The sequence below is a fragment of the Solanum dulcamara genome, chromosome 4 (assembly GCF_947179165.1).
Source record: "Solanum dulcamara chromosome 4, daSolDulc1.2, whole genome shotgun sequence".
NCBI classification, from domain to species: Eukaryota; Viridiplantae; Streptophyta; class Magnoliopsida; order Solanales; family Solanaceae; genus Solanum; species Solanum dulcamara.
This window is the reverse complement of record NC_077240.1, coordinates 81066574-81093323: the sequence shown is the minus strand read 5'-3', so window position 1 is coordinate 81093323 and position 26750 is coordinate 81066574. Positions and strand designations below refer to the sequence as shown.

Sequence of the window (26750 nt, the reverse complement as noted above, 5' to 3'; positions counted from 1 at the left end):
GTAGGGATGCGCATTGGTTGGTATGGTTCGATTTATCGATTTTTGATTAGTTAACACGCTAGTTTGATAACTAAATCGATAAGATACTTATTATCGATTTTCGATGAATCAATTTTCGATCCTAAATGGTTTGATTTTTGGTTTAACCAATAAGAAAATATTTATATGATCATATATACATGATATTCATAAAATAAAAATAATAACAAGAATAGAATTGCAACACAAATTTCTACATTGATCACTTTTATTTCAGAAAAAAAATATTTGAATTCCTTCTAAGGACTCGTGCAATAAATTGAGAAAACAACATTAATTGTATATTTTTCTCACATCAAATCTAAAATTTAGAAGAAACAAGGTAATATTAGTTTGTGTCGAGAAGAAATAAGGTGTCACAATATGGAGGCAGAGAGGTTACTTTGTGTTGCCTATGACCGAAAGTAATACTAAAATTTAGGAAATAGGGTTGATAAAATGTTAAAGTCAATGTTATATAATTACGAGTACAACAACAACAACAACGACCCAGTGAAATCCCACAACGTGGGGTCTGGGGAGGATAGAGTGTACGCAGACCTGACTTCTACCAAGGTAGGATGGCTGTTTCCGAGAGACCCTCGGCTCAGTAAAATCAAATAAGAAAGAAGTCAAATAAGAATAAGGAATTCAAAGCGATATAAAAAAGCAAGATAGGACAATCAAAGTACAGAAAACAATGAAAGTAGTAAATGATAATAGATATCAGACCATAGGAAATTATAATGCGCTAATACGCCTACTAATAAGAGTGAATAATATAATCTTATTGGATTATCAATTTAACCTTAATCAAAACCATAAAACCAAAAAATCGAATTGATAAACCAATAAAACAATTAACAAAACCATTTAAAAATCATTAACTCAATAACCCAATACCGATAAATCAATAGTATTTTTTTGGGTTCAATTTATTAGTTAATTTTTTTTCACAACCCTACTCTACTATTTGGATTGACTTATTTTAAATATTTTAAAATTGAAATAGTTTTTAAGCAATTTCTAAGTGTTTGAATAATTTTTTTTAAAAATGCTTATAAAACTTGATTTTAAGTTAAATTGATAGAGTAAGATAAAAACTATAAATTAGAATTTCTATTTTATAACTTTTGGTTTATAAAAAAAAATCAAAAGTAATTTAAATAGTCTCTTAAGCTCATTTCACAAAATTATCATATTAAATAATATAATAGTAAAAAATAAATTTTAATATTAATAAAAGAAATAGTAAAGGGATATTCATAAACAAACAAAATCCAACTGTCATAGTCACACCACTTCTTCTCAGATACTCCCATTACTTCTTTGGTACTCTTTCCCATGTTTCAGCCATTAATTGTTATTCTTTCTATCTCAATTAATAATATAAAAAAAAATATAAAAAATTAAAATTTATGATTATTTATATGATTATAATTGATTTTACACAACCTTTGGAGTCTTCTAACAAGATAGTCTCCTTAACATGTACTCCCTCCCTCTGTTTCTTTTGATTTGTAAAATTTTGGTTTGATCTATTAAGAAAATAATAATTGATATAATAAGTTTATTATTTTATTTTTATAAATTAATAAAATTTTAAATATATTTACTTATCATATTTTTAATTAAGAGTATAATAACAAAAAAAAATTATTATTTTTTGATTTGTTAAAATTGATAAATAAAAAAGAAAATAAAATTAGAAACTATTTGAGAAGTAAATATGGACGGATGGAGTAGTTGACAATTTTGATGGTTTAAGTTGATCAAAAGTTTAACATTGTTACTATTCCTTTGGTCAACTCCTTTATCATCAGCTTTTGATCCCTTTTGTCATCTCCTTCCCCCAAAACCATTCTTTTTAAGTTTGGGAAGAAGAAGAAGTAGCTAAAAATGGAGAGAAATCTAGAAAATCCATTGACCCAAATGAGGAAATCAGTTGAAAAGCTTGGATCTTCCATTGAAGTAAGAAAAATATGACCGCCTTTTCCCTCTTTTACTGTAAAGTTCAAATTTTTGTACTGATAATCACTTCTTTTTTAAAAATAAAAAATAAAAAATGAACCTCTTTCCCCCTTTTAGAGTAAAGTTCAAATCTCTGTATTGATCATCAGTTGTTTTTCTTCAAAAAAATGACCCCCTTTTTCCTATTTTAGTGTAAAGTTCAAATCTTTGTACTGATAATCAGTTTTTTTTTTATAAAAAAAATGGCCCCCTTTTCCTCTTTTAGTGTAAAGTTCAAATCTTTGTACTGATAATCAGTTTTTTTTTAAAAATGCCCCCCTTTTCCTCTTTTAGTGTAAAGTTCAAATCTTTGTACTGATGATCATTTTTTTTTTGGTTTCAGAGTTATGGAAAGAAGACACTAATGAGGTTCTTGATTGCAAGATCAATGAACCCAGAAAAAGCTGCAAGGATGTTTTGTCAGTGGAAAAAATGGAGGGCTGAAATGGTTCCACTAGGGTACATCACTGATTCTGAAGTTGCAGATGAATTAGCAGCTGAAAAAATTTATTTGCAGGGATTATCCAAGAATGGGCACCCTGTTGTGATGGTTAAAAGTAACAAACATTTTCAATCCAAGGATCCAGTTCAATTCAAGAGTAAATTTCTTTTCCCTTTTAGAGTAAAGGTTCATTTTTTATTGACTACATTGCATTTTTGTTGTTACTGTTCTTGGTTAGTCTCGTTTGTGTTTTTGTAACAAACCCGAATTCCTCACTATATTAATAAGAGAACTGGGATCCAATTACAACTTTAGAATCGTAATTGCAATACTCAAAAAACTGAATTACAATGGAAATATTGAAATAACAAGTAACTAAGGATAGAGATACGAATGGAGATGAGAAGGTTAGACTCTAGAAGAAGAAGAGAGGACATACATTTTCTTCAATAAGCATAACCTCCTTTGTGTTAACTCCAAGACCTTTTTAACCAATTGATAATTAGGCTGGGATCCCAAATAAAACTCTCCAATATTTTAATCAGCCCAATAATCTTAAATGGATCAGTCCCATTCATCCCTTCTTATGTAGTTAGTTTGGTTCATAACAGTTTTCTTGATAAGAAATATTCTGGTTGGTTGCCTCAATGATGCCTTCTGAGTATCTAGCTATAAAACACTATAGCTTGTTTCTCTTTTTGGTACCTTAATTAACATTGTTCTTTCTTTTTGTGTAGTTAAATGATTAAAGTGTTGTGATAGAGATTTCTTATGAGTGCCATGTGTATGCTAGCGTGACAATTTGGTAGGAATAAGAGAAAGACATTGAAAATATACAATAACGCAAAGTCGGTAGATCATATTCTGAGATTCATATCATAAGTTTATAAACAAATACTCCCTCTGTTTCAATTTGTTTGGGTTACTTTCCTTTAAAAAAAGAATGTCTCTTTCCTTTTTTGGCAACTCCTTAATCCTAACTTTTCACGTGGCATGTTTAAGACCACGAGATTAAAGGAAATTTTGGTATATTTTACATATCGAGTCAATGACTGTTTATCTAGTTTGAATTTTTGTTTTTGGATAAGAAATGTTCTGTTTGGCTGCCTCAATGATGCCTTTTCGAGTAGTTAAATATTTAAAGTTCTGGTTGGTTGCCTCAATGGCTTATTCTTACATTCAGTAACTTAATGTTCTTGGTGAAATGACAGTAAAAAGGATATGGAACGCTTAAATTCCAAAAAATACTGTTATGAGTTATGAAGGAATATTGCTAAAGCATCAAAAAGAGCAACAATCTATAGTGTTTTACCCAAGTTGCAGTCTTGTTAAATGATTCATTTCACGGTATCCTTTTCTCTCATATGCACCCTTATCTCTGCTAATGTAAATGATTTTTATTTTTGTGGTGACTGGTAAGGGTGTTTCTTGAACTAATCCTTCTCAGTTCTTCCTTTGCCTTTCTGTAGGATGCTAATGATTATTCTTAACGATGTGCAGAATTCGTGGTTCATATATTAGACAAAACAATTGCAAGGTACCATTTCCATTCAACTATGTTGCTCTTTCACCATTTGGAAAATTGTTGGGCATTATTTTCCTACTATTCTCATTTCTCAAAACTAGATATACTGCTCAGGAGACTCTGTGTGTGCTTATTTGGGATTATAGATCCTTTTACATGCTACTTTTATATATATTTTTTGATAACCGAGAAATCCGTCTGTGGCCCGACCTTTGGACCAACCATAGCCTTCTGAACTCGGTGGATAATGGGCCCGCCCCTCTACCCTTCTCCACTTAAATACCAGGCTTCGCTTTGCATGGTGTGTGGCTTGAACCTGTGACCTAAGCCACAAATCCTCCACCCTTTGCCACTCGAGCTAGGCCCTGGGGGCACATGCTACTTTTATATTTTGTTGTTTTAGTCACTCTGATATCTGTCTTATTCAATGGGGTACAAAGTAACGATACAAACTTTCTTCTCTTGTCCAAGAAATGATAAACTGATTATGACGTACTGATATCTAAACAAGAAAATTTAGGATGAACCGGTACAAGCATAGAAGAAAACAGACACTAGTTACGTCCTAATATTATAGGCACTATTGTATAATGCAACCTGTCAAATTTATCTTTTGGTGTTAAGACTCCTACATTAGTTGGAGAATGGGCTGGTGGTGTCGTCATATGAACTTGACCAATTTTCCCGTCATGAGCTAGCTTTGGCTATGACTTAGGGTCAATGGCCATATTTTCCACACGATATCAGATCCAGGTTCGTCCTTGTTTGGCCCCCATGCTAATCTTGTTCACGCTCCAAGCGGTCTGTGCATGTGTGCGGGGTGGGGATTTAGAGTCCCACATTAGTTGAGAAATGGTCTAGTAGTCTCCTTATATGAGTTTGAACAATCCTCTCTCATTAGCTAACTTTTGGGTTGAATTAGGCCTAAGGACCATATCTTCATCGGAGAAGAATTTCATTTGGTTAAGAACATTAGATTATCACCTTGGATCTAAGGATAGGAAATTTAGCTTGTAGTTTTCATCTGGTGAATCAATAGAGGCCTCGTATGTTTGTGGTCGGTCACTATTGTCATATTTTTTCTCTCCAAATATGTTTTTTGTTCTGAGAATCATGGTTTAGTTTCTAACTTGGACCTCTTTGTGCTTGTTTGAGTTCGTTCAATGGTAGAGAAATAGGAAATGAGAAACTTATTGGAATTGTTGATCTCCAGAAAATTACATATAGCAATGCTGATCTTCGTGGAATGATCACTGGTTTTCAGTTTTTACAGGTAACCCATTTGCCTTCGTATAGTGCGGAAACCATTACTACAGAGACGCACATAACCAGTGTTATGAAAAGATATATAATTCTTGTAGCATGGACGACATTATACATCTCTTATCAGCTATGACACAGTCCAAAGAGTCAAAATTACCGGCTTAGTAGAGGAACTCACTAGACTATGTATGTAGCTGCAGCTGGTATTGAACTCTCACATCTGAGCTGTAGTTAAGGCTTTGGTTTGCTTTCACTATGACACAATATTGCTCGGACTCTTCAAACATATTGTCGGATTGTGTCTGATCCTCCTAGAGCTATGCTTTTTTGGAGGATCTGACATGGTCACGGCAACATTTTTGAAGGGTCACGGCAACATAGCTATGAGGTGCCATTGATGTAACAAATAGTTTGGATATGCTCCACAAACTTAAATTTTAGTCAAAATTGTTGCTCTTGTTATGTTCTTGAATCTTGATTTAGAAAAATGAGGAGCAATCTATATCATTCGGACTTTCTAAAATGATGTGGCATCCGTGGAAGACCCTCCAAAAATGCACTACTTTTGGAGGATCTGACGCTGAACCACATAGGGAACTGAACAAATTGATGAAGGCCGCATTGGAATGCTGATTTAATGTTCAGTTCTTTATATTCCGTGGGTAATATTGATGCTGCTAAGCTACATTTCACACAGTTTCTTTCTACAGGCATACTACCCTGAGCGCTTAGCTACTTGTTACCTTTTACACATGCCACAATTCTTTGTCACCATATGGCGATTTATTTGTCGCTTCCTTGATAAAGCAACTCAACAGAAGGTACGTCAGTGTGCATAATTGCCCATTGGATGATGTTACATTTAACAAAATGCATGTGTAAATGTATAGCCTTCGTTTCTAATATCAAATCACTACACAGGTGAGGATTGTTACAAGTGAAGAACAAAAGGAAGAGTTCATCCGAGAGGTTGGTGAAGACGTCTTACCGGAGGAGTATGGAGGGCGCCCTAAACTTGTACTTTTGCAGGATGTTGCTGTGAACTACTAATACAAAGTAAAGGAATTATAGAAATGGGAAATTTGATTAAAAGAGTAGCTTCATAGACATACTAATTAGGCATAATACATAAATAAAAACACTCAAACTTGATCTCAGCCGGTGAACATGCACAACTTCGAGAGTACACTTCTAGACACCTCAACTTGGTCTTAACTAACAACTAAACACTCCAACTAGTCCACTTGATGTTGACGTGACATAAATTTTGGTGTCTAGATGATCATTTTGTAAGTTGGAGCGTTCAGCTGACACAGTAGAGACGAGTTGAGACGTCTAGATGTGCACTCTAATGCCAACAAATTTCACTGAATTTGCATGAGTTTTTTTTTAGTCCTATTAGACATTTTTATTCGAGCAGAAAATATAGAGAAACATGGTCAATGTAGGACCTGTTTAGATTAAGCTGATTAAAAGTAGTTGATAAACTTGTTAGATTATGCTGACTAAAAATAGTTGATAAACGTCAAATATTGAAAGACACTTAGTTGTTTGAAACTAAATTTATGAATGAGCAGTTACATGTTGAATTTGATAATAAGTAGTTAGTATGTTTAGTAATTTAGAATGTGTTGATAGGCACTTTTGTTTTGTTAAATGACTAAAATGTCCTTGAAGTTATTTACGAAAAATGTAAAGTTTAAAAGTATTTTTACATAAAAAAAATGACAAATAACGAAAATAAAATACAGAGAACAATGGAGAATTTTTAATTTATTATTAATAATAGACTGCTAGACACATGTCTAGTGGTGTAAATTCGAAAAACAAAAAAAATAGGGAACAAAATTTATGTTTTAGGAAGAGCATTTTGGAGATTACAGAAGATGTTAAGGAAAAAATCATAATGTTTTTTTGATCAAATCAAAAATGCTTATAAGCTATAAAATAATAAGTTAGGGGTGATCAACTTTTGTGTTAATCAAACACGTAAATAAGTAGCCATAATTTTTGAATTGTTGGACAATAAGACCCACAACTCAAGCGGCAAACTTGTGCTTATTTGTTTTCTTTGCTTTTTTCTAACTCCGAGCTAGTAGTTCAAATTTAAAGATACTTTTTTGGAATGTCAATTATACTTACAACAACAATAATACACTCAATATAATTTCAAAAGTGAGATTTGAAAAGAATAAAGTAAACGCTCTCTATTCAAATTAAGTAAACAAGATGTTTATGACCGATTATCCACTCAAGAAAATCATTTTTCAACAATCTTATACTTAAGTGTAATAATAATAGATAACTTGTTAATTATTATGAAGTGATCATAATAATATTAAAAGCCTCCCCCTTAGTTTTGTATGAAGAAAAGAATCATCACCAATTTTGACCAATTCTTAAAATGTGGGACTCAATAATAATACTAATATATAAATTATTATACTAAAAATAATAGGCAAAATACATAGTTTAGTTTCGAAACTTGAGATCAAAATATATGTGCATCATGGGCAATCTTTTACATGTACAATCAAAATACATATTTCATTTGTTTCGATTGATTTACATGGTTTTGACTTGACACATAATTTAAAAATAAAAAGATTTAAATTATATGGCCTTAATCATGTTTTATGAAAAATTAAAATTAAAAAATTATTTAAAAAAATAAAAATTTTAAATAATTAAAAAAATAGGACATATAAATTAAAATAAGAATACTACTTTGTCGGATGAAGCGCGTATTTTACATGTAAAAGAAAATGAGTGACTGTCATTATTTTGGTACATATCCAACATTTTAAAAAATATTTATATTTCTTATTTTTAATTTTTAATTATTTTTTCTCCAAATAATTTGGTCCTCTTCCCTAGGCATCCACAGTTGTCTTCTCCATAAATTTAGCTCTAAAATAGTACAAAAGTAATTTTAGAGTTATAATTCAATGCAAATTAATTATCCATTTCCCCATGTTTGACTGAAATGTTTTAAAACAACATTTATATTGCTTTATCCTATGCCAATTTCATCTTAAAGTTGTATTTTTTCTGATGAACATGAAACCCATGAGTTATGAAAATTATTAAAAAAAATTCAATTGTTATATAATTTTATTAAATAAATAAATTATAATTTATAAACGAGATATCAGAATATCTTAAAGCGTCACATTGATAAATCAAATATCCCCATATTTCTTTTATAAAAAATATTTGCAATTATAAATTTTCAAGTACACATAATTTAATAAAAATTCAGTGGTCAACAACAACAATAATTATTTATTCTTTAATATAATCTCTTTCAAACGGAACATATAATCTTGTCACGCCGAACATGAATTTTTTTAATAAAATTTAAAATGATGAATACTTTTTTCACCAAATTTAAACTTATGAATCAAATTTTACATTAAAAAAAAAATTGAAATCATAATTTAGAATCTCAAACATACTTTTTAGAAAATTTGAAATCATAATGCGAAATATAAAGACACTTTGTAGAGATTCAACTCTTTTAGATGTATTATAATCAGTATTATCTTTAAAAAAATAGATTTTTTTGGGGGAAACTTACAAAAATTCAATAGTTTAAGAAGTAATTACTTAGATACACTCTAATTTGCAATATTACAAATCTTATTAGATTTTGATGCTTCCAGATACTTCGAGATATGTTCAGAAATATGTGATCAAAATTAAATGCAATTTATTCTAGATACATTGTATACAAGTAGATTCACATATATCTGAAATGTATATACAAATCTTGTTCACCACTTTCGTATGTATCTGGCATCCTAAATACATGCGAATCACACCAGATACATCTGGTGTGATTCACATGTATCTAAGATACATGACTATTTCGCTCATCTCCCTCTCCATTTTTAGTGCATCTGATAACAAAAATACATATATCCAGATGTATTTTTCTTCATATGTGGTAGTAAACTCTTAATTAGTAATACAATATATAATTATTTGAAAATATAGGTAAAATTAATATATATGATATGAATGTATGTCTCATAAAATAGTTTCTCCTTTCTTTCACATGAAAATTAAACATGTTGGGCCGTGCTCAGTACGGGCTATAGCCCATCCAGTATATGTCTTGAAGTAAAGATGTAAAACTTTTAGCAACATTAATATTATGATTCATGTCTATGAAGCTATTCTTTTTTGATCTTATCTCACATTTCTATTATTCCTCTACTCTGTGTTAGTAGTTCACAACAACATCCTGCATAAGTACAAGTCTAGCACGCCCTCCATACTCCTCCGGTAAGGCATCTTCACCGACCTCTCGGATGAACTCTTCCTTTTGTTCTTCACTTGTAACAATCCTGATCTGTACAGTGATTAGATATTAAAAACAGTTGGAGAGTTTTAGAGAAATGATCAAGTTTGCATAAGCTGATCTAGTGATGACGACTGTTCATTTAAACGTGCATTTTGTAGAATGTAACATCATTAGATGATCCATTATGCAAACGGACGTACCTTCTCTTGAGTTGCTTTTTCAAGGAAGCGACAAATAAATCGCCATATGGTGACAAAGAATTGTGGCATGTGTAAAAGGTAACAAGTAGCTAAGCGCTCGGGGTAGTATGCCTGTGGAAAAAAACTGTGAGATGAAGCTAGCAGCATAGCTCTTGGAGGTCGAGGATCAGACACACACGACACGACAATATGTTTGAAGAGTTTGAACAACAATGTCTCATAGTGCAAGCAAACCAAAGCCTTAACTATAGCTCAAATGTGAGAGTTCAATACCAGCTACATACATAGTCAAGTGAGTTGTTCTACTAAGCCATTAAATCTAGACTCTTTGAACTGTCTTATAGCTGACAAGAGACGTATAACGTTGTCCATGATACAAGAATTATGTATCTTTTCATAACACTGGTCACGTGTGTCTCAATACTAACGGTTTGCACACTATAGAAAGGAAAAGGGGTTACCTGTAAAAACTGAAAACCAGTGATCAATCCACGAGTATCAACATTGCTATAAGTAATATTCTTGAGATCAAGAATTCCAACAAGTTTCTCATTTCCTATTTCTCTACCTTTGAACGAACTGAAAAGAGCACAAAAGAGGTCTAAGTTAGAAACAGAACCATGATTCTCAGTAAAAAAAAAAACATATTTCGGCAGAGGAATAGCCAAGGAACCCACGAGTCGAAGTCACAAAACCTCCAAAAGATATATTTTCCAGGTTATACAATAGTGTCAAATCATATTGCATCAAATCTTAATGATATAATTCCTCTGCACTCCCCATATAAAAGAGAAGGTCTGTACCTTAAAGAAGTTCCTTCAAAGAGGAAGAAGGAAAAGAAGACTACACAGAGAGGAAACAATTGTAAATGATGTTAAGTTCATACACTTCCTAGTGCAAGTTCCCTTCACCCCCTCCCATCCAGAGTGTTGCCCCCCCCCCCCCTCCCCTCCAAACACACACACACCCCTCTCTCTGGCTGTGCAGAAATATCAACATAAACCTCTCATTTCCTACTTTCTATCAATCACTTACTCAAAACAGACACTTCGATTCACGTAAAGTAAAGTAAATGTTAAAAAGGTTAGGAGTTATCTCTCATGTGCAACTTTCCAAATGGTCAAAGAACAACATGGTTGAATGAAAATGATACCTTGCAATTGTTTTGTCTAGTAGATGAACCACGAATTCTGCATCAGAGGTGAATGTGTCAATACTAACTTTATCACTAAGAGTAATCATTAACATCCTACAGAAAGAAGAAGGAAGAATTGAGAAGAATTTATCCAAGAAATCCCCTTACTAGTCACCACCCAAAACAAATCATTTATATTACCAAAGAGAGGGTGCATATGATAGAACAAGATACGGTAAATGAATAATTTACCAGACTGCAACTTGATTAACACTACAGATCGTTGCTGTTTTTTCATTTAAATGCATTAACCAACGTTCCTTAATAATTCCAAACAGTATTTCTCAGAATTTAAGAGGTTCACATATCCCTTTTTTACTTTCATTTCATCAAGTAGGAAGTTCACCTAGAGCATGATTAGTCTATGACCCATTATTTGACCGTCTTGACCCAACCTAAATGATCCAAGCAAACTTATCCTGATTGGATCATGATTTGACTTGCATTCATCTACTCAAGTTTGACTCATTCCAGCCATTGCCACCTCTACTTGCAGATATCCAATATTATGGATCAGTTTTTTATTTTATTTTAAATATTACGTCTGGATAGATATTAGTTAGCAGTGTGTATCCTCACGCCTGTTCTACAAAAGCAACTTATAATTAAATAAACATAATCAATCCCCTTTACACATTACACATAATATCCCTTTCAATAATATATTATTGGTCAAAAGGATTAGTGATTTTTAAGTGCTGAAAGAAAACTATTTTCCTGCTGGAGATTCCCTTTGGAAGGTATCAGGTTAGAAATAACGTCCATTGGCCACTTTTTGGTCATATATTTGAAAAACAACTATTGTAATGGAGTTTCAAATTTCGTGGCAACTCCATGACAGTAGCTATTTTTTTTAAAAAAATCCATGTATCAAGTGATCGCCCAACGGCAAGAAGTCAAGTCCAAGAAAGTAACAACTAACTACAAGATTGTTTAAATAAAAGACTTGTTGTCCAATGGCGCATTAGCAAGACAATAAAAGATAAAAAGGCATCATTGAGGCAACCAACCAGAATATTTCTTATCAAAAAAACAAAAACAAGATAAACAGTCATGGACTAACCAAGAACAAGAACATCATAATGCAATATAGTGAGTACAACCTGTTTGATCAAGCTTATAAAATAACTTATTCTGAAAATATGCTTTTGTAAAAGTACTTTTGGTGAAAACTTTTGAACAACAATTACTATTTGGTCGAGCTTTTTAAAAGTGCTTCTAACAAGTACTTTTGGGAGAAGTTTTGAAAAACAGATTCTGCTACTCACCACGAGCACTTATTTTCTCCAAGAAACTTGGCCAAACACCTCAATTTCAAAAAAAATAAGCATTTTTGGCCTATCAAAAGCTTGGCCAAACAAGCTATATAAACATAAAGAACCTTTACTCTTAAGAGAAAAGAAATTACTCTTGAATTGAACTTGATCCTTGGAAGGAAAATGCTTGTTAACTTTGACTATCATAACAGGGTGCCCATTCTTGGACAATCCCTGTAAATAAATTTTTTCAGCTGCTAATTCATCTGCAACTTCAGAATCAGAGATGTACCCAAGTGGAACCATTTCAGCCCTCCATTTTTTCCACTGACAAAACATCTTTGCAGCTTTCTCTGGGTCCATTGATCTTGCAATCAAGAACCTCATTAATGTCTTCTCTCCATAACTCTACAACAACAAAAAAAAAATGAATATCAGTACAAAGATTTGAACTTCACACTAAATGGGAAAAGGGGGGGGGGGGGCGGGATTTTTTTCCAAAAAAAGAACATATTATCAGTACAAAGATTTGAACTTTACACTAAAAGAGGATAAATAGGTTCATTTTTTTTTATAAAAAAAAGTGATTATCAGTACAAAGATTTGAACTTTACAGTAAAAGAGGGAAAAGGGGGTCATTTTTTCCTTACATCAGTGGAAGATCCAAGCTTTTCAACTGATTTCCTCATTTGGGCCAATGCAATTTCTTGATTTCTGTCCATTTTCAGTTTTCTTTTTTCCAACTTAAAAAGAATGGTTTTTGTGGAAGGAGGAAGAAAAATTTAACACTGATTTTTTTTTTCTGTAAAGCATAAAGTTCAAAGTTTAGGGGGAAAGAAGTACGTACACAAAGAAAAAAAGCTGGAAAACTCAAAAGATTGTGTGAAATCAAAGAAGTAGCAATTAATGGCTGAAACATGAGGGAGATGACCAAATGAAGTAACGGAGAAGAAGAGAAGAAGTGGTGTGGACTCTGACAGTTGGATTTGTTTCTTTTATGAATTTCCATTTTACTATTTCTTTTTATATTATTGTTATTAAATTTATTTATTTCATTTTATTTAGTATGTTGATTTTGTGAAATTAACTTAACTATAGATGCAAAAATAATTCAACTTATTTGACACTAAGACAATTTTTTTTGTTTATTATTGTTGTAGTATGGATTTCTTTTTGCTTTAAAAAATTATCGAATTTCTTTCCTCCCAAATACACCACTAGATGGCAACAGTCAGTGAATTCCATCTTCTTAGTTGGTCATTTTTCCAGTATTATTGAAAAGAAAATACAATGACACTTTGTAGAGGTACAACTATCTTTTTTTATTATCAGTATTACCTCAAAAGAACTAAGAAAAAATTTTCATAAGAATTACACATGTCGGGCCCGTGCTCGGAGACATAGTATGACTAGAATGGGTCCGTCACGGGCCACTATTACGCATTCTTTCAAGAGTGACTGCTTCTAGGCAAACCTTGTGGCCGTCTCTGGTCAACCTCCATCTAGTATGACTAGAAGTAAACAAGATGTAAAACTTTTAGAAACATAAATAGTACTCTATAGTAGTATGTCTATGAAGCTATTCTTTTTCATCTTATTTCACATTTCTATTATTCCTCTACTTTGTGATAGTGGTTCACAGCAACATCCTGCAGAAGTACAAGTTTAGCACGCCCTCCATATTCCTCTGGTAAGATGTCTTCACCGACCTCTCTGATGAACTCTTCCTTTTGTTCTTCACTTATGACAATCCTCATCTGTGTAGTGATTTGATATTAGAGACGAAGACTATACATTTACACATGCATTTTCTTAAACGTAACATCATCGGATGGGAAATTACCTTCTGTTGAGTTGCTTTATCAAGGAAGCGACAAATAAATCGCCATATGGTGACAAAGAATTGTGGCATGTGTAAAAGGTAACAAGTAGCTAAGCGCTCAGGGTAGTATGCCTGTAGAAAGAAACTGTGTGAAATGTAGCTTAGCAGCATCAATATTACCCACGGAATATAAAGAACTGAACATTAAATCAGCATTCCAATGTGGCCTTCATCAATTTGTTCAGTTCCCTATGTGGTTCAGTGTCAGATCCTCTAAAAGTAGTGCATTTTTGGAGGGTCTTCCACGGGTGCCACATCATTTTAGAAAGTCCGAGTGATATAGATTGCTCCTCATTTGTCTAAATCAAGATTCAAGAACATAACAAGGGCAACAATTTTGACTAAAATTTAAGTTTGTGGAGCATATCCAAACTATTTGTTACATCAATGGCACCTTGTAGCTATGTTGCTCAGACCCTCCAAAAATGTTGCGGCAACCATGTCGAATCCTCAAAAAAAGCATAGCTCTAGAAGAATCAGATACACACCTAACAATATATTTGAAGAGTCCGAGCAATATTGTGTCAGAGTGTAAGCAAACCAAAGCTTAACTATAGCTCAGTCGTGAGAGTTCAATACCAGCTGCAGCTATACATACATAGTCTAGTGAGTTCTTCTACTAAGCCGTTAATCTTGACTCTTTGAACTGTCTTATAGCTGACAAGAGATGTCTAGCATTGTCCATGGTACAAGAATTATGTATCTTTTCATAACACTAGTTATGTGTGTCTCTATAATAAAGGTTTGGGCACTATAGAAAGACAAAGGGTTACCTGTAAAAACTGAAAACCAGTGATCATTCCACGAACATCAACATTGCTATAGGTTATATTCTGGAGATCAAGAATTCCAATAAATTTCTCATTTCCTATTTCTCTACCTTTGAACAAACTGAAACAAGCACAAAAGAGGTCCAAGTTAGAAATAGAACCATGATTCTCAGTACAAAAAACATATTTCGGAGAGGAATAGCTGAGGAACCCGAGAGTAAAGTCACAAAACCTCCAAAAGCTAAATTTTCCTGGTTACATTATACTATAGTGTCAAATCTATTGCATCAGATAACAGGAGAGACATAGTTCCTCTGCACTTTCTTGTTAAAGCAATCTTCTTCTTTAGATAGCATTTACCTCACTAAGCAGTTTATTGTTATCATCATCTCTCGGACAAAAACGAGACGAAAGTTTCCTTCATTACTTCGCACCTCATTGAAAAGACATATCAGAGCGACTAAAACAACAAAATAGAAAAGTAGCACGCAAAAGGATCTACAATCCCAAAAAAAACACTCATAACAAGACTGTTCATAGAATATTCTAATCAAAACATATGCATTCATTTCTCTCAAATCACAAGTCACAAGCAGTTGTAAATAGTGGCAGAGTCAGGATCTTCACTAAGGGGGTTCAAAGTCTAAAGAAGTGAACACACGAACTAGCCGAAGGGGGGTCGACATCTACTATATATACATAACAAATAATTTTAAACATGTATAATTTTCCGCCGAAGGGGGATAGGATGAACCCCCTGAACACATGGTACTTAAACTTTCTAGTGCAAGTTCCCTTCAACCCCTCCCATCCAGAATGTCTCCCCCCGCCTCTGTAGAAATATCAGCACAAACCTCTCATTTCCTTCTTTCTCTCAATCACTTAGGGGTCGTTGGGTAGGATGTGCAAGAACAATGTTGAATAGGGTGTATTAGTTATGCTAAGAAAAATATGGGATGGAGGATAACTGGACAACAAACATGGTCTCCATACCATACAGTTGCACAGTTTGGAGAGCTATCAGAAATTTATGGCCTCTATTGAAGAAAAGTATCAGCTACAAAGTAGGCAATGGCAGATTTCCTTTTGGAATGATAACTGGATAGGGGATGCACCATTGCAGCATCAATTTTCAGATCTCCCCAATCTGTGTATCTCTCAACAGGCCACAGTTGCAGGGATGTGGATTGGACAAGGATGGAACCTAAACTTCAGGAGAAATCTGAATGATTGGGAAGTGGGTAGAGTAGCAACTTTTTTCACCATAATGGCCAGCTTCAACAATCTATCTGAAGAAAGGGATACCATGGTATGTAATAAAGAAAGGAAAGGTACTTTCATTATCAACTCAGCTTACCGAGAACTGAATAGATCAAATCATATGGAGGAAAATTGTCCATGGAAGATGATATGGAAGACCAAGATTCTATCCAAAGTGAACTGTTTCATATGGCTACTTGGTAAGGAATCAGTAATAGGAATTTACAACTTTGTTCAAGATGCTTCTTATGTGGGGAACAAGTGGAGACAATTAGCCATCTCCTCTTGCACTGCAAATGGACAGAACAGCTTTGGAGGATGTTCATCAGCTTGAGGAAGATAAATTGGGTAAAGCCAGGGAACATCAGAGGAGTCCTAAACAGCTGGAATAGGGATGGTAATGCAGCAACAAAGGAGGAGAGATGGAAGATTGTCCCAGCATGCATATGGTGGACAGTATGGAAAGAGAGAAACCAGAGGTGCTTTGAAGACAAGCAGAATGGATTTCAGAGCTTCAAAGATGAATTGTCTAGCATTGTTTTATTTTTGGTGTAAACAGAATATTTTAGTCCAAGCAGAAGATATCTTGGATGCTTTAGATTATTAGTAAGAAATAGAGGTGATAAGGAGCTAAATGATTAGTTTGTAATACTTTTTGAAGGGGAACTACGTATTTTGGATGTGGTATACCTGTGAATATAGAGATTACTGTTACTATCCTCAAAAAAAGATTGTTTCTCATGTACTATTTGGTTTGGTATATTAAAAATAACAAGTATGATATAATTTCTAAAAGATATCATTTGTTTACAAAACACCCTCCACATATATGGTGGAAAGAATGTGAAAAAGGTTTTGAGGGACAATTGTGTCTTTAATTATGCTTATGCATTAGACTCTTGCATTGCCGATACCATGGTTTTCCATGTCTTAGTTATACATAGCATAATACCAAATAGAGTGACGAGGTATTAGTAATACACAAAGCTAATGCATGCATTATTTTTTCTAATGCATCCTACCATACGACCCCTTACTCAAAACAGACACTTCGATTTACATAAAACAAAGTAAATGTTAAAAAAAATTACAAGTTATCACTCAAGAGCAACTTTCCAGATGGTCAAAGAGCAACATGGTTGAATGAAAATGATACCTTGCAATTGTTTTGTCTAGTGCATGAACCACGAATTCTGCATAAGAGGTGAATGTGTCAATACTAACTTAATCGTTAAGAGTAATCACTAGCATCCTACAGAAAGAAAAAGGAAGAATTGAGAAGGATTTAGCCAATAAATCCCCTTACTAGTCACCACACACAAAAAAAGTTCATTCATCTATATTACCAGAGATAGGGTGCATTTACTAGACTGCAACTTGATAAACAATATAGATCATTGCTGTTTTTTCGTTTAAATGCCTTAACCAATGTTCCTAAATAATTCAAAACAGTATTTCTCGGAATTCAAGAGGTTCACATATCCCTTTTTTACTGTCATTTCATCAAGTAGGAAATTTACCTAGAGTATGGTGTTTAAAGGACTGACATAAAATAAGAATCAGCAATAGAAAATTTTATGTATATAGCAAGAATATTATTTTATTGCATGCCGGAATAAGCCAACAGAACCACACACCTAGACAACTATATCGAGCATTCGGACCATTCAAACTTCATTATCAGTCTTGACAAGGTAGTGTTTAACTAACCTATTGAATTGGAAAAATTAGGACACAAATTAAGGAAAATGCTGGGACAATAAGTAACCCAAAAGATCAATGCAAGAAAGTAGAGAAGGGGACAAGCAGCACATGTTAAGTTTTGGACCTTGAGCTGTTTTTTATGAGTGAACATATGATTAGGCCCGCCAATCTGTCCAACTTGTGTAATGTTAAACGAGTTGGGTTATGACTCGTTTATTGACTTGACCAAATGGATTGAATCCAACAGGTCAAAATGCAACAGAAACTCAAAAATACAAGAAATGCAGACATCAGGAATTATGCAGATTGAAAAACTTAAGCTAATAGTTTAAGAAAAATACAATAACTTCACATTTTCTTTATTCAAAAAAAACTAAGAAATGAAGGGAGGTCGGATCATGTTGGATGAGTTAGGTTATGACCTGTTATTTGGCCATCTTGACCCAATCCATTTGATCCAAGCAAACTTATCCTGATTGGATCATGACCCGTTTATTAATTTGACTCACATTCATCTACTCAAGTTTGACTCATTCCGACCATTTGACACCTCTACTTGAAGATATCCATATTATGGATCAGTTTTTTTTCTTTTTAAATTACAGCTGGTTAGGTATTGGTTAGCACTTAGCAGTGTGTCCTCACAGTTGCTCCACAAAAGCACCTTATAATTAAATAAACATAATCAATCGCCCTTACACATATCCCTTTTAATAATATATTATTGGTCGCAAGGATTAGTGATTTTTATTGCTTGAAAGAAAATTATTTTCCTGCTGGAAATTCCCTTGAAAGGTATCAGGTATCAAGTTAGAAATAGCGGCTACTGGCCACTTTTGGGTCATAACTTTGAAAATTAACTATTTTCATCGAGTTTCAAACTTCACAAGAACTCCATGACAGTAGCTATTTCCCAAATACGGAGAGTTAAAAAGTGGCTATTTATGAAAAATTCCTGTATCAAGTGATCGCCCAACGACAACAAGTCAAAGAAAGTAACTAACTACTCCCTATATTTCAATTTGTTTGTTTACTGTCCATTTTAGTTCTTTCAAAAATAATGCCTCTTTCCTTTCTTTTGACAACTTTTAAATTTTAACTTTTCATGTGACATCTTTTAAAACCACAAGATTAAAGGGTATTTTGATACATCGACAGCACGACTTCTTTACTTTCTTAAACTTTGTGTCAAATCAAAACCAGACAAACAAACTGATGCAGACGGACTACAACATTGTCTAAATTAAGGACTTGTCCAATGGTCCATTAGCAGGACAATAAAAGATAATAGGGCATCATTGAGGCAACCAACCAGAATATTACTTATAAAAGAAAAAACACAAACAAGATAAACAGTCACGGACTAACCAAGAAGAAGAACATCAGAATGCAATATAGTGAATAAACACAAAAGAATCAAGGGAAAAGAAATTACTCTTGAATTGAACTTGATCCTTGGAAGGAAAATGCTTGTTAACTTTGATTATCAAAACAGGATACCCATTCTTGGACAATCCCTGCAAATAAACTTTTTCAGCTGCTGATTCATCTGCAACTTCAGAATCAGTGATGTACCCAAGTGGAACCATTTCAGCCCTCCATTTTTTCCACTGACAAAACATCTTTGCAGCTTTCTCTGGGTTCATTGATCTTGCAATCAAGAACCTCATCAATGTCTTCTCTCCATAACTCTACAACAACAAAAAACACACACAAAAAAACTGATTATCAGTACAAAGATTTGAACTTTACACTAAAAGAGGAAAAGGGTGTCTAAAAGAACAGATTATCACTACAAAGATTTGAACTTTACACTAATAGGAAAAGGGGGGTCATTTTTTTTCCCAGAAAAAGAACTGATTATTACTACAAAGATTTGAACTTAACACTAAAATAGGAAAAAGAGGGCATTTGTTTTTGGCATAATATATAAATATGTTCTTTATTTGGCTACATATATGCCTTTCAACTTGGTGTTCCTACTTCATATGTGTCTTTCAACTTTGGGGAAGCACAGTTAACATTTAAGAAGTAGACGCACGATGTCTAGTGTGGCATAATATATGTAGTACATCACACGGAACACAAAATTGCATGTCATGCATAACAAATATGTTTATATGGCGTAGCTATAGTTTGAGAAGTTAAGTTTATGTATATGTATTATGCCTTTTCTTTTCTAAAAATGAACTGATTATCAGTACAAAGATTTGAACTTTACACTACAAGAGGAAAAAGGGGGGCATTTTTTTGTAAAAAAGAAATGATTATCAGTACAAAGATTTGAACTTTACAGTAAAAGACGGAAAGGGGGGGGGGGGGTCATTTTTTCCTTACATCAGTGGAAGATCCAAGCTTTTCAACTGATTTCCTCATTTGGGTCAATGCAATTTCTTGATTTCTTTCCATTTTCAGTTTTCTTTTTTATTCCCAAACTTGAAAAGAATGGTTTTGGAGGAAGGAGAAGACAAATTTAACAGTGTTTTTTTTCCTGTAAGTTCAAAGTTTTTGGGGAAAGAAATACACAGAAAAAAAAAGTTACGAACTTACAAGAGTGTCAAATCTGTTAGAAAGTAAGTGGGAAGAACACGTCGCTGTTCACTTGTTGCTGCCTTTTCTTTACGGGGTTGTCCATTAGTTTTTCCTTTCTTTTCGCTATAAATTGTCAAAGTTTGGTAATTTAAAATATAATATAGATACCGCAATATTTTTTAATTTTCTCTTTATCTCACTCTCTTGTTTTTATTATGCTAAATTTAATTTATTTTATAATACGTTATTAGCATAAAGTTTTATTTTCTTTTCAGAAAATTAACTTCTATATCAGGTATATCTACTGAAGAAATTTAATTTTGGTTGTCTTTGTTATTTTTAAATTAATTTTCATCATGTCAAACTTGGAGTTTGTGGCACTTGATATTTCTGACAAAAATTATTTGTCATGGGTACTTGATGCTGAAATCCACCTTACCGCTAAGGGTCTTGGTGATGTTATAATTGAAGAAAATAAATCATCAAGCCAGGATAAAACGAAGGCTATGATTTTCCTTCGTCATTATCTAGATGAAAGCCTGAAGGCTGAATACTTGACAGTGAAAGATCCACTTGAATTGTGGAAAGATTTAAAAGGGAGGTATGACCACCTCAGGGCAACAGTGGGAATTTTTTTTTCAAAAATACTCTGAATTAATTTCATGTCTTCTGGTAGCTGAGCAACATACTTCTCTTTTAATGAAAAATCATGAAGCCCGTCCCATTGGAACTGCTTCGTTACCGGAAGCAAATATAGTAGAAGCACATGGCCAGTCTGAAAGAAGACAAAATAAAAAATCAAGGCCACAATAATGTGCGTGGACGTGGCAATGGCAGAAGACGATATATAATAATCGTCGTGGTGGTGGTCAACATAAAAGGGAGAACAATATGAGTTCTCAAAGTGACCCTTCAAGAAGTAACTGTCATCATTGTGACATGAAAGACCACTGAAAAAATGAATGTCGGACGCCTGAACATTTTGTAAGGCTTTATCAAAATTTCTTCAAAAGAAAGGCAAATTGAGGTGGTGCCTCTTCTTCTAATGTTCGGATAGAGTCACACTTGGCGTTTGAAAATAATGTTGAGGCAAAACCTTCGCTTAATGATAATATTGAAGCAAATCTGGTTTTGAAGGATGACGATTTTAATAACCTCAATGATATTACTCATTTGGAGGTTGAAGACTTCTTTAAGGATTATAATTGATGTTTAATTTCATTATATGATTTACAATATGTTGTTGTTTTTATGTACTTTTGATTATCATGTTTTTACGTTTATCTATTTAAAAGAAAAGAAGAAAAAAGGACTTATGTTTTTCTAGCAATATTGTTGCTTATTTTATCTCTTATAATGTATTTTTATTTTATGAAGATAAATAAATTTTTCAGCCTTCAATTGAATCCAAGATGAGTAATGGAGATATGTGCCTTTTGAATAATGCCACAACTTATACGATATTAAAAGAAAAGAAATATTTTTGTCATTTGATTATGAAAAAGGCCTATGTCAATACAATATTCGGTAGTACAAAATTAATTGAAGGCTTTGAAAGAGCGGATTTATTACTACCTGGAGGAACAATATTGGTAATTAATAATACATTGTACTGTAGTAAGTCTCAAAGAAACTTGTTAAGTTTCAAGGTTATTCGTCAAAATGGCTATCATATTGAGACTACGAATGAAGGAAAGGTTGAATACCTTTATATTACTACAATAAATGCGGAGAAGAAAATTGTGCACGAAAAATTACCTGCACTTTTTCCTGGATTATACCATACAAATATTGGTACTATTGAATCACATGCCACACTAATGATTTTATCATTTGGCATGATCGATTGGGTCATCCCGGTTATAATATGATTCGCAAAATTATTGAGAATTCACATAGACATACTTTGAAGAATCAGAAAATTCTTCAATCTAAGGAATTCTCTGTGTTGCTTGTTTCTAAGGAAAATTAATTATTAAACCATCAGCAACTAAGGTTGGGATTGAATCCCCTGCATTTCTGGAACATATACAGGGTGATATATGTAGGTCAATTCACCCTTCATGTGGACCATTTAAATATCATATAGTCTTGATAGATGGATCTACAAGATGGTCACATGTATGCTTATTATCAACTCGCAACATGGCTTTTGCGAGATTGTTAGCTCAAATTATAAGGTTAAGAGCATAATTTACAGATTATGCAATAAAGATAATTCGTCTTGATAATACTGGTGAATTTACATCTCAATCTTTTAATGATTATTGTATGTCGATTGAAATAAAAATTGAGTATCTGATCGCTCATGTTCATACTCAAAATGGTCTAGCAGACAATTGATAGCTAGACCATTACTAATGAGGACAATACTTCCTTTTTTGGTATGGGGGCATGCTATTTTGCATGCAGCAACACTTGTGCGCATAAGGCCAACAAATTTTCATGAATTTTCTCCATTACAGTTGGCTTTTGGAAGGGAGCCAAATATATCCCATCTTAGAATATTTGGGTGTGCGGTATATGTCTCAATTGCTCCACTGCACCGCACAAAGATGGGTCCCCAAAGAAGGTTGGAAATATATGTTGAGTATAAATCTCCTTCTATTATAAAATATTTAAAACTTATGACTGGAGATTTATTTACGACAAGATTCGCTGATTGTCATTTTGATGAATCAGTATACCCAACATTAGGGGGAGAACATAAGCAATTGGAAAATGAGATAGATTGGAATTCATTATCACTATCTCATTTAGATCTTCAAACAAATCAATGTGAGCAAGAAGTTCAAAAGATGATTTATTTTGCAGAATATTGCAAATCAACTGCCGGATGCATTTACTAACCTTCCACGGGTTACTAAATCGCATATTCCAGCTGCTAATGCTCAAGTTCGAGTTGATGTCTCAGTAGGACAACTTGTTCAGGCAAATGAGTCTAGGAAAGACCAACTGGTTCCAAAGATAAAAATCCTCAAAAAAGAAAAGAAATAAATGATCAAGATAATCATAATTTGGAGGCAATTGCTCAAGAAGAGCCTAGAGACACAACAAATGGTGATACCATCGAAGAGGTCCAAATACCTGAAAATAATGAGAATGAAGAAATCTCAATAAGTTATATCTCGATAGGAAAACAGTGAAACCGAAATGATATTGTGGTCGACAATATTTTTTCTTATAATCTTGCCATTGAAATAATGCAATAAGATAAGGATCTTGAACCAAAATCTGTAGATGATTGTAGACAGAGAAATGATTGGCCAAAATGAAAAGATGCAATTCAAGCAGAGTTAACTTCACTTGAAAAATGTGAAGTTTTTGGATCAATAATCCGAACACCTGAAGGTCTCAAGCCAGTAAGGTATAAATTGGTTTTTATGCGTAAACAAAATGAAAAAGGAGAAGTCGTAAAATATAAAACATGACTTGTAGCTCAAGGTTTTTCGCAAAGGCCCGCATTGACTATATGGAAACATATTCCAAATGCAATTACCTTCAGGTATCTAATGAATTTGGAAGTTCATGAAAAGCTTGAAAATGCACCTAATGGACGTGGTCACTGCCTATTTATATGACTCATTGGACCACGACATTTTTATGAAAATTCCCAAAGGGTTCAAAGTGCTTGAAGCATATTAGGATTCTCGAGAAACTTGCTCAATAAAGCTTCAGAAATCCTTATACGGGTTAAAACAATTAGGGCGTATGTGGTACAATTATCTTAACAAATATTTGCTAAAAGAAGAATATAAAAATGATCAAATTTGCTCTTATGTCTGTATGAAAAGGTCTGGATCTGAATTTATCATAATAGCAGTATGTGTTGATGATTTGAATATTATTGGAACTCCAAAAGAACTTTCAAAGACAGTAAAATGTCTGAAAAAGGAGTTTGAAATGAAAGACCTTGAAAAGATAAAATTTTATCTTGGTCTACAAATTAAACATTTTACAAATGGGATATTTGTCCATCAGTCAACATATACTGAAAATATTTTAAAGAGGTTTTATATGGATAAAGCACATCTATTGAATACCCTAATGGTTGTGAGATCTCTTGATATTAATATAGATCCGTTTCGACCTCATGAAAATGATGAAGAGCTTATTGATGTTGAAATACTATATCTTAGTGCAAATGGTGCATTAATGTATCTTGCCAATAATTCTAGATCAGATATAGCTTTCTCTGTAAGTTTATTATCAAGATTTAGTTCTTCTCCAACACGAAGACACTAAAATGGAATTAAACATATATTCAGATACCTCCAAGGGACCATTAATATGGAATTATTTTACTCAAATGAATCCACATCACAATTGATTGTTACGCAGATGCGGGATATTTGTTTGATCCCCATAAAGATCAATCGCAAACAGGCTATTTATTTATATGTGGTGGTACAACCATATCATGACGTTCAATAAAGCAAACTATGGTTGCCACTTCCTCAAATCGTGCAAATATAATAGCCATCCATGAAGCAAGTCGAGAATGCATTTGGTCAAGATCAATAACTCAACACATTCAAAAAACATATAACTTTTTTTTGAAAAGAGACGTTCCAACAATATTGTAAGAAGACAATGATGCATGTATAGCTCAACTGAAGGGAGATACATTAAAGGAGACAGAACAAAACATATTTCACCAATTTTTTTTTTACTCATGATCTTCAAAAGAAGGGTGAAATAGATGTCCAACAAGTTCGTTCAAGTGACAATTTAGCAGATATGTTTACCAAAGCATTGTCGACTTCAACCTTTGAGAAAATGAGATACAAAATTGGAATGCATCATCTTCAAGATATTAAGTGATGTTTTCATCAGGGGGAGTAAAATACGCGCTGTATTCTTTTTCCCTTAGCCAAGGTTTTATTCCACTGGATTTTCCTGGTAAGGTTTTTAATGAGGTAGCACTTAAGGCGTATTACCAGATGTGTGTACTCTTTTTTCTTCATTAGGCTTTTTTCCACTGGATTTTTTCTTAGTAAGGTTTTAACGAGGCACAACATCTATGGATGTTCAGAATAACTATGTATATTATTTCTTGTAAAGTTTTTATTGAGACACATTACACGTGGACATCCAAGGGAGAGTGTTAGAAAGTAAGTGGGAAGAGGAAGTGGTTGTCCACTTGTTGTTCCCTTTTCTTTATGTGGGGGCCACTGAAAATGGACAAGTTGCCCACTAATTTTCTTTTCCTTTTGGCTATAAATTGCCAAAGTTTGACAATTGAAAATATAACATAGATACTGCAATATCTCTCAATTCTCTCTTTATCTCACTCTCTCCTCCTTATTTTGCTAAGTTTAGTTTATTTTATAACAAAATCAAATAAATGACAATTAATGATCAAAACATATAGAAGAGGGACCAAGTTAATTTTTTTTACTTTTTTATTTTTTCGTTCGATATTCTTATTCGCATTGAAGCTCGACTATATTTAGATTTACACCTTATATAGTCTTATTTGGAGGGAAGCACTTCCTATAAAAAAAACTTCATATCCAAAACTTAAACACGAGACTTCTAATTAAAAAATAAATAATCTTGTTCGCTGAATCAGGGGACCAAGTTTTATGGAATAGAAGAGAAGAAGTGGTGTGGTGTGGAATGTGGATATGACATTTTGATTTGTTTGTTTTATGAATTTCCCTTTATTATTTTTTATTGTTATTATTATAAATTTTATTTTTCATTTTTATTTTATTTAGTATGATAATTTTTTGAAATAAGCTTAAATGAAAGAAGAAATTCAAATTTGTTTTGGGAGTATGAGATAAGCAGATGGGGAGTATGCAATCGACCAATCACTAAGATTTTCAGTAATGATAGCTGAATTAATCAGACGGGCCACCTCAAATCTGGAGTTAACATTTAAATTGAAAATCAATATCGATCTCGGCTAATGGAGATATGAAAATAATCTAATTTATTTGAGATTAAGATGTAGTTTTTATTATTGATATGGTATGATTTCCCTTTAGTTAATGAAAATATGAGAAGTCTCCTTCTTTTATATGCAGCAAAGAAATTATCGAATATTTTGTCCAATTTTTAAGAGTCAACAATATTATACTTGGTAGGTGCTTGGGACATCTGATGATTTCAAATTAATTGTTGGATTATGATTTGAAATTTTAAATTATGTAAAAAATGTGATTTTAGATTTCTATTTTTTTTAAAAAATAACTAATTACTATTATTATTAATTAGTATTATTGGTAATTTTTAAAACTGAAAACAACAATAAATAACCGATAAGATCGAATCGGCCAATCAAATATAATTGATTTGATTTTGATAAGGTGATCATTACATCAATAATATAACTTGTGGGACCTTTAACTTTAAATAAATCAAACCTCATTAATT

General features: G+C 32.9%; 3 protein-coding genes across 8 annotated transcripts; 1 reads left to right on the top strand and 2 right to left on the bottom strand.

The window, feature by feature from the left end:
* The first annotated feature begins 1832 nt into the window (after positions 1-1832).
* LOC129887893 (sec14 cytosolic factor-like) lies at positions 1833-6350 on the top strand. Of its 3 annotated transcripts, none has more exons than XR_008766508.1 (6): positions 1833-1989; positions 2372-2627; positions 3682-3817; positions 3940-4007; positions 5260-5461; positions 5956-6061. XR_008766508.1 is itself a non-coding variant. In XM_055963128.1 (6 exons), the coding sequence occupies exons 1-6, from the start codon at positions 1918-1920 to the stop codon at positions 6306-6308; spliced, it is 723 nt and encodes a 240-aa protein (XP_055819103.1). In that variant the 5' UTR covers positions 1833-1917; the 3' UTR covers positions 6309-6350. The 3 variants fall into 3 exon arrangements, 1 of the variants encoding a protein (XP_055819103.1); XM_055963128.1 differs by lacking the exon at positions 3682-3817 and adding an exon at positions 6180-6350 and having other exon boundaries at positions 3971-4007; positions 5151-5268; positions 5969-6079; XR_008766509.1 differs by lacking the exon at positions 3682-3817.
* Positions 6351-9286: 2936 nt separating this feature from the next.
* Positions 9287-13242, bottom strand: LOC129887892 (SEC14 cytosolic factor). 2 transcript variants are annotated; one of them, XM_055963126.1, is made up of 6 exons: positions 13066-13242; positions 12371-12626; positions 10921-10957; positions 10229-10346; positions 9768-9878; positions 9287-9615 (listed from the first exon to the last, which is right to left on the bottom strand). In XM_055963126.1, exons 1-6 carry the CDS (start codon positions 13225-13227, stop codon positions 9487-9489), a joined length of 813 nt encoding a protein of 270 aa, XP_055819101.1. In that variant the 5' UTR covers positions 13228-13242; the 3' UTR covers positions 9287-9486. The 2 variants fall into 2 exon arrangements, with proteins under 2 accessions (XP_055819101.1, XP_055819102.1); XM_055963127.1 differs by having other exon boundaries at positions 12869-13201.
* A 236-nt stretch (positions 13243-13478) lies between these two features.
* On the bottom strand, positions 13479-20470 carry LOC129887890 (sec14 cytosolic factor-like). Of its 3 annotated transcripts, none has more exons than XM_055963124.1 (6): positions 20385-20470; positions 19270-19525; positions 17287-17323; positions 14874-14991; positions 14062-14172; positions 13479-13975 (listed from the first exon to the last, which is right to left on the bottom strand). In XM_055963124.1, the coding sequence occupies exons 2-6, from the start codon at positions 19502-19504 to the stop codon at positions 13829-13831; spliced, it is 648 nt and encodes a 215-aa protein (XP_055819099.1). In that variant the 5' UTR covers positions 19505-19525; positions 20385-20470; the 3' UTR covers positions 13479-13828. The 3 variants fall into 3 exon arrangements, with proteins under 3 accessions (XP_055819099.1, XP_055819100.1, XP_055819098.1); XM_055963125.1 differs by lacking the exon at positions 20385-20470 and adding an exon at positions 19648-19782; XM_055963123.1 differs by lacking the exon at positions 20385-20470 and adding an exon at positions 20172-20369 and having other exon boundaries at positions 13481-13975.
* Positions 20471-26750: the final 6280 nt, after the last annotated feature.

Excerpts from the sequence above, each read along its gene's own strand:
- LOC129887893 (XM_055963128.1), top strand. The coding sequence starts at position 1,918 with ATGGAGAGAAATCTAGAAAATCCATTGACCCAAATGAGGAAATCAGTT. Across the intron at positions 2,628-3,970 it reads GGATCCAGTTCAATTCAAGA|AATTCGTGGTTCATATATTA; the intron begins GTAAATTTCTTT and ends AACGATGTGCAG. Across the intron at positions 6,080-6,179 it reads ATAAAGCAACTCAACAGAAG|GTGAGGATTGTTACAAGTGA; the intron begins GTACGTCAGTGT and ends ATCACTACACAG.
- LOC129887892 (XM_055963126.1), bottom strand. The coding sequence starts at position 13,227 with ATGGAAATTCATAAAAGAAACAAATCCAACTGTCAGAGTCCACACCAC. Across the intron at positions 10,958-12,370 it reads GGATCAAGTTCAATTCAAGA|AATTCGTGGTTCATCTACTA; the intron begins GTAATTTCTTTT and ends CCTCTGATGCAG. Across the intron at positions 9,879-10,228 it reads CTGGTTTTCAGTTTTTACAG|GCATACTACCCCGAGCGCTT; the intron begins GTAACCCCTTTT and ends TTTTTTCCACAG.
- LOC129887890 (XM_055963123.1), bottom strand. The coding sequence starts at position 20,243 with ATGGAAAGAAATCAAGAAATTGCATTGACCCAAATGAGGAAATCAGTT. Across the intron at positions 14,992-17,286 it reads CTAGACAAAACAATTGCAAG|TTTGTTCAAAGGTAGAGAAA; the intron begins GTATCATTTTCA and ends TGCTTGTTTCAG. Across the intron at positions 14,173-14,873 it reads CTGGTTTTCAGTTTTTACAG|GCATACTACCCTGAGCGCTT; the intron begins GTAACCCTTTGT and ends TTCTTTCTACAG.